The sequence below is a fragment of the Durio zibethinus genome, chromosome 4 (assembly GCF_047325235.1).
Source record: "Durio zibethinus cultivar Kanyao isolate XHJ-2024 chromosome 4, ASM4732523v1, whole genome shotgun sequence".
Lineage (NCBI taxonomy): Eukaryota > Viridiplantae > Streptophyta > Magnoliopsida > Malvales > Malvaceae > Durio > Durio zibethinus.
This window is the reverse complement of record NC_143165.1, coordinates 821,764-829,697: the sequence shown is the minus strand read 5'-3', so window position 1 is coordinate 829,697 and position 7,934 is coordinate 821,764. Positions and strand designations below refer to the sequence as shown.

Here is a 7,934-nt window from a genome sequence, read left to right as displayed (position 1 = left end):
CCTGCGAATAATCACATGTAATGTGTTAGATTATGATGCAAACTTCAAATTTTTGGAATAACAAGGAATCTTTAACTTCACCAAGGCTCTATCCATGTAAAATCCCTATTTTAACTATGGATAGAAATGCTTTAAATTGAATTCAATCATATTTCAGCAAAACTTATTAGGTATGGCAAGGCACCCATTATTCATAATACTTTAATTTACTACTCCTTATTAGTCTAATGTTCTCGGTAATTGATCACTACTTTGCTTGTGTGATCCAATTTGTCTGACTACATGTTTGATTTCATTTTTCCCACAAGAAGATTTTTTTTCTTAGGGTACCCTGTTGCAAGAGTAATGGCAATGCATGTCATCAGCAGATTCAGGTTTATATCTATTTTATCCAGTCCTGGCCTAATGGTCACAATTGAAGTACACTTGTCATTCACCTATAGTTATGCATTTACATCTCTATCTTCCACTTCTATACACGTATATTACCCCTCCACCCTCCATTCCTCTCTCCGCCATCCCCAACATAAGCTCCTTTCTCTTCTCCCCGTCCTATATTTTGGACGTCTGGTAACTTGGTCAAATCATATAGCCACACAACAACCAGCAAGGGATAGGCAACTGTTGTGTCCAAAACAAACTCTTTTACAAGTTATCTACATTCACCCCTTGTTTTTTTAAGGAGGTGTGTGTGCCTGTGCACGTGTGTGCAAAGATGAACTTCTCATTTAGAACATATATATGTATGCATGTATGAGCGCACTTGTGTTTATGCAAAATTGAACTTCTCATGTAGAACACATTATTATAAGCATATGCAGGAAATAGTGTCCACAAATATTTACATCACTTCAACTCCCAGTTAATGAAGTTAGTACTAAAAAGTTCCAATCTGCGATATCTAAGCCACACTGATTTCTAACTATCTCCTCTAACTTTCTTTTATGATAAAGAAATATGAAATACAAACTTGCTGCTGGAGTAAATAATCCATTCCACCGACTAACAATGAATGGACAGTTCAACGTTTCTAGTCATATATTTCTAATTCTTTTGCTAAATCAGAAGGCATCTGAATCAGAAATTCAATGTACAACAGCCTTGAATTTTTTTTAGGGGCAAAAGATAAACTCAAGCTCAAATTAAAAGCCATAGCAGAATACTTTGGGCATGTCCATGATATGTCAAGGAACTCCAACAACATTTCATTCATCTGTAACACATATAAACTACCTCTTAACGAAAAAAAAATGGTAATAGAAGCATACCTAGGAAGCTTGAAAGTGTCTTTCCACCACCCCTGTTTTGAGCAGTTGGCAACTATTTTGTCTAATCTTACAATGATCTGAGTAAAAGTTGGTCTGACAACATGTTCTTGATCCCAGCATTCTTCAATCAGACTGTTTATATATTATAATGGTATTAAAGCTTAGAATATTTGTCTATGTATAGTTTGATACAAGATAAGCCTTAGGAGGCACAATTTTTTTCTCTTAAGAATAAAGAAATGAAAAAGTAAACATGGTTTTTTCTTTTTAATTAAATTTATAAGGAACACAAAACAACAAACACACAAACATACAGACACACACAAAAATGTCCCTGTCATTAATTCAATGAACTTGAAGCTAGAAAGCAAGGAAAGTATACTTTTCATCTCAAATCCCAAACTTACTCTCGTAAGTCTGGAGGATAACTTCTTGACTTGGTCTTGAATGGTGGTCTCTTTCCTTCTAAACACATCAATTTCACAGCCTCTTCAGCAGGCCTGGGATGAAAAGGCACTACTCCTTCAATAATCTGTACTTGTACAAGAACAAAACAGAAAAAGTAATTAATACCTACTTTCAAATTAAAATGAAGCTTTGAATGGCCTGAACAATTACTTCCCTTAATCCCACCCTGAAAATTCCTCACATTAACTTTTTATTCTCACTCACTCACTCTTACACACACAGAGAGAACTACAGAGGAAATTATCACAATGTAGGACACAGGTGAGCATCCTTTTTTTTTTTTTTCTTTTCTTTTAAATACAACACATTCACTCTCTGAAAGTTGTCAGCAAGAAAAACAAGGAATGAGACTACTAAAGACAATTAAGCTTCCTCTAGCCAGAATGTAACGTTTTGTTAGTCGTTAACAACTTTTTGAGAGAATATGTACCTCATATAGCATGACACCAAAAGAATATGCATCAACACTTCGATCAAATATCACATTTTTTTAAACCTCGGGTGCCACATATATATCTACAATCAGAAAAGCCAAATCATTAGTCGCAGTTTTACCATTAGCAGAAAGAATACATGTACCATGCTTCTATTAAACATCTAGATGAAAGATTTTGGGTCACAAACTCACTTGATGGATCAACATGAGTGTCTCGGCTGTGCTAATTTTGCCTTGTCAGGTGATATTTTGGACAATCTTAACAAACCAAATCCAGCTACCTTCAACATACCTCCACTATCCAGCAAAACATTTCTGGCACCTTACCACAATTTCAAATATTAAAGAACAGTACATCACAATGAGTACATTAAAAAGTTTAACTTGCAATTTCTGCTAGCATTATATCAACTTCTATGTTGGTTGCCTTACTTTGGCCTTAAATCGCAGTGAATGATTGGATCTGGTTTACATTCATGAAGGTAATTCATTCCCCTGATATCAAGCAAATGTTAGTCATAAAGTGAAGAACCAGGAGAAATAAATTACTAGAAGCAGTTCCATGCATTATTAAATAAAGGATAATGTAAAATAGAAGAACAAGGAGCATATTCAGCACATTAGCAATTGAGTTTTGCAATGGTGAAAAATAGGACTTAAGATGATTAAAGTGATAACACAGACCAATATTCTTGAAGTATGATGGCAAACCAAAAAAAAAAAGAAAAAAGCACATGCCTGGCAATATCAAGAGCAAATCTAAAAGCTTTGGATGGTGATAGACGCCCTTTCTTTTGAAGGTAGCTTCCCAAGTTACCCTGAAACAAGGATCGTCACCATAGTAATGTTAAGTGGTGAGTAAAACACTAAAGACTTTCTCTAGAGAAAGAAAATATGCTGCCAGAACAATTCCTTGAGGTAGAACACATTTCAATAACCAAAAGGAAACACTTAAAAAACATACCATCTCAAGAATATGTAAAAATAAACTGAATTAAAACTATGTACAATAAATTTGAACCATCAGAAGCTCTAACATAGAAATGTAGGAGAAAGAAAACAAAGTTGTATTGTATCCATAAATGAATGAAGATGGTTGTGAGGTTAAGTCTGTAACTACTCCACGAGATGGATAAATCTTTACTCAATTCCATGTTTCTCCACCCATACAATACACAGTGATCTTGGTTGCAAAATGCACATACATCCCGGTCTTTTTCCCCTCCCTAGTATTATTTGTTGGCTTAACCACCTAAATTATATTGGAGAAAATTTTAGGCTTATGAGGGAATCTTCATTGTCTAGTTATCCCACTTTTCTTCTTTTCTCTCTAACTGGACAAGCAATATGTTTTTCATCTATCATAATTGGTAAAAGCATGTATTTATGCAGATAAAATAGACAATCGACAGAACAAAAACACAGACAAGATTATCAAAAGGCAGGCAGGGGTAGGAAGAGAGACATGCTTACGTTAGAGTGATACTCTGAAACAATCAACATGGGAATATTTTGTGTAACAGCTCCAACAAATTGAACCACATTAGGATGTCGGACTTTTTCTAGTAAAGTTAGCTCATGCTTGAAAGCATTTCTGTTAAGGGAAGAGATGTGTTAGGCTCTGCAACGAAGTTGGTAACAAAAAAAACCCATCATCCTTTTAACAAGAATTGGAAAAATCAAACAGCTATCAGAAAACAAGAAATATATAGTAACCAAAAAAAATATGTGCTAAACTCTATAAACGATCAGACAACAAAGTCATCTACTTCATGTAACCTCAAAAGTTGAAATGAATGCATTTAAGTCATCATCTGGTGCCATTACACCAGATAAGAAATGATTGAGTGAAATCAGAGCTATATTCCCCAATCAAACTAACAGAAAATACTGATATAAATGAATGGAAGGCTACTCGATAAAAACTAAACCAAAATTTTACATACCAATCACTCTAGTGTCCAGATCAGTATAAGGCTACTTAGAAAGTTGCTTTACAACAGCTTTATGAAGTACTAATTATCAAGACTAGTGTTATATTTTGGCCATTTTTGTTATATTCCCTAATCAAACTGACAGAAAATACTGATATAAGTGAATGGAAGTGCTTACTCGATAAAAACTAAACCAAAATTTTACATATCAATCACTCTAGTGTCCAGCTCAGTATAAGGCTACTTAGAAAGTTGCTTTACACCAGCTTTATGAAGTACTGATTATCAAGACTAGTGTTATATTTTGGTCATTTTTGCTCCCAGAAATATCCCTTAGTTTCTTCTTCTTTGGAATTTAGACTGCAGAACTCATATCAGCTGATTAAAAGAAAATTAGCAAACCATACTCATTTCTTTCCCTATTCTTGTGGTATGCACAAAAATGCATATTGGAAAGCATCCAACTGCTCTAGTTAAATGCAGTCACAAGGCATTCACACTATATCAGAACCAAAATTTTAGAAAAATACAACATAAGAAGACGAATAGGTGGCTTGGAGGGGATCGACCTTTTGAAATAATTTACATACAAACTTATTTGCAACGCCCACAAAAACATGCATAAAAGTGGCAAAAAAAGGATATGAGTAGTTTTAGACATCAAAATGATAAGAAAAAAACAAAATTTTTTTGTATGGTCATCTAGGTAAGAATCGGCATGTGACATAAGAGATGCTTTGAATTCCAAGAAAGTGTAAGAAGCCAAGGAAGGTGCTTAGTTACATCATGAGTGTAAATGGCTGATGTCAAAAAGGAAGGACATTTGCATGTTTTCATTCACACGAGTCAAACACAAATCTAAGATAAAACAAGGTAAATGCATACATGCTCTCAGGATCTGAATAGCTGTCCTTATCTAGTATCTTTATAGCAACCTTGGTGCCATTCCATTTTGCCACTTGATATGATTCCTGGCAAGTGATTTATGAAATGTTAATAATCCATATATAAAAAGCACAAAATAAAAAGAAAAGAAAAGAAGGAAGAGTGTTGTGGAACTTTTCTACTCTTTCAGATGTGAGACAATAATATAAAATCATCAAGATGCAGATCTGTGCATCAACCTCAGAGGCAACAGCCATGACTACCTAAAACATAGTCAAGAGTATACCAATCATTTGCTCGAAGGAGCAACAGTTTAGTGAATATTTGAGGGAGATTATGCAGAGTTAAAGATATTCCTTCTTGGAAAAATATGAAGAAGTTTATCCATTTTATTATATGATTGACAAATTCCAAGTTGCATAGAAAAAACAGAGAAAACCTTTAATCTTGAGAATTTAAAGAAAACATGTCAGTCTCAAGGATCTAAAATGTGTTATTACCAATAATATAAGACAACAGATTGTTTTACCAAATTCACGACAACGCAGAGATCAAAAGAAAATGTTGAATGCATGTGACACCCAAACTAATGCCAAATAAGGCACTATTAACCCTAAAAAAAACAATTATGATAAAATGCCTACTAATCCATCAACAACTTTAACGCTTTTAAAACAATTGTATATGCCCAGTAATCTTTCATCAATTGTAACAATTGCCTACAAGAAGCACCATGCCTCTTGAAAGGGGAACTGGACTGAAAAGAGAACCAAACCTAGCAATAGAAACCTAGACTAATCATTTCGCAGCAGAATGAATGAAATGCAGATACCATCTGCAAGTCAACCTAATCACCTTTCAGATTGGACCATATAGGAGCTTCAAAAAGCATCAATCCAGTAAAAGGAAGAACCAGACCTTTGTTATACCATCGGACTTCCGAATTTGAAGCTCCAATGGATTAAGCTCATACTCAGGAACCTCTCGAGGGCTAGCAACTGTCATTGGTGTCTTCCTGGTTTTCTAATATCATGTACATATGTAAATTTCAATCTTCATACATGCATAAATAGTCAATCACAAAGAGAAATTATGTATAGATGGAAAAAGAAAAAGAAGAAAAGTTAATATCGTACAGGAACTTTGGCTCCGCGGGCCTTCAAAATATTGTACACATCTACATTTCCATAGTACTTTCCATCACCAGCTGCCTGCCCAAATAAAAAGAACTTCATTAACATTGCTCAAAATGCATTCATATCATCGTTAAGTAATTTAATCCATGCAGTATTATCAAGCAAATTAAAATTAGAATTCAGGGCCATTAGTACTGTTATGCAAATTTATCTACATCCTAATTTGCCAGAACCAACAACCATATAACTTACCAACCTCCACAAGATCCCAATTGCTTATACTTAATCCCACAAATCCTTCAAAGCTAATCTCACATTTTTAAATCCCATTGTCCAAAAATCAATACAATAGAATTATGATTATCCCAATTCAACAGAACCAGCCAATAAAAATCATCTATCACAATTATAACAAAAAATTAAATTGAACCTGCAACAAAATCCCACCTTTCCTCACAATTCAAACAATTAAGACAATGTTTCGTGCCTAGGATGATAAAAAAGATGAGATGATAATCATCTTGTATCATGTTTGATTTGCATTTAAAAAATGAATACAATTTCAAGGGGGATAAATCATCCTCAGCATATATGATGATTCAATCCTCTAAAAGTAAAAAATAATTATTTTTAATTTAAGAGATTAAATTTACGTGTCTTATTATACTCTTAAAAATTATATTAATAACTTAAATTATATAAATTTTAATAAAAAATAATTTTAATCAATAAATAAAATTATCCTATCAAAATCTTTACATAAATCAAATACAAAATAAAATATTATTATTTACTCTAATTCAATTCTATTCTTAATATTATCTTATCTTAATTTATCGTTACGTTGTGGTACCGAATGCAACTTAGAAGATTTAAAAGAGAGACGAAATAAAGAAAGTACAAAAAATCAAAAGATATGTACCGTGCTACCCCAACGATCACGGGCATCAACATCAGCTTTCCTACAAAGAAGAAGCCTGGCAACTTCAACATGACCTTCACAAGCAGCGATATGCAAAGCAGTACGGCCATACATCAATGCCTTCGTTCAACAAATCCTCCACTCCTTTGACGTCCCCTCTACACGCCATGAACAGAAGCTGCATGGTGGAGTCCAGGTTCTCCGGCACCGTTAGCTCATCCTGGATGGGACTCCTCCTAATGGGGTCCAGCGACGACTGCAGGCCGAAGCTGAACCGTTGGTTGTTCCTCCGTGGGTCCAGCGACGACTGCCGCGTGAATTGGCGGTTGAAACTTCGTTTTAACGACCCAGTCGAGAATTGGAGGGAGATTCCTCGCTTTAGCTGCGCTGTTAAGTTTTCCATGTTCGTTTCCTGTTAGCAAGATTTACATAATAATCAAAGGAAACACGAAATGTAAAGGTTTTAGCTTCGAAAGATCGAGAGCCGAGAGGGAAAGGGAGAAGAAAAGGTTAAGCTCACGGCTCCCCAATATCGAGCCGAGGAAGAAAGAGGAAAATGACGAAGTGAAGGAGGAGAGACAATTTGAGATCCGAGCGAAGCGCATGGGAAGATATAATAGAGTAAGAGAAAAAGCAGGAAAAATGGTGGAAATTGGGTAGCCTTTTTTTCCCCCCGTCTTTTACCCTGTTTCAACTGAAAGCAGCGAAAATGACGCTCATGATCATGAACGACCTTTTTTAACAGTATAGAATTCAAATTGATAAATATATTTTAAATTTAAAACATTAATAAATGATATTATGAATTCAAATTTTAAGAAGTTTAAAAAATAAAAAAAATGAGAAAATTTATTAAGATAAAAATAATTTTTTGAGATTTTAAAG

The 7,934-nt window shown here is 34.4% G+C and overlaps 1 protein-coding gene across 1 annotated transcript; it reads right to left on the bottom strand.

Moving 5' to 3' along the window:
* Window positions 1–861: 861 nt before the first annotated feature.
* On the bottom strand, window positions 862–7,452 carry LOC111287965 (integrin-linked protein kinase 1-like). Its single transcript, XM_089758895.1, has 13 exons — window positions 7,170–7,452; window positions 7,050–7,123; window positions 6,128–6,202; window positions 5,910–6,014; window positions 5,724–5,780; window positions 5,174–5,254; window positions 4,992–5,077; window positions 3,646–3,766; window positions 2,911–2,990; window positions 2,605–2,667; window positions 2,365–2,487; window positions 2,167–2,252; window positions 862–1,800 (listed from the first exon to the last, which is right to left on the bottom strand). The coding sequence occupies exons 1-11, from the start codon at window positions 7,450–7,452 to the stop codon at window positions 2,373–2,375; spliced, it is 1,140 nt and encodes a 379-aa protein (XP_089615021.1). The 3' UTR covers window positions 862–1,800; window positions 2,167–2,252; window positions 2,365–2,372.
* Window positions 7,453–7,934: the final 482 nt, after the last annotated feature.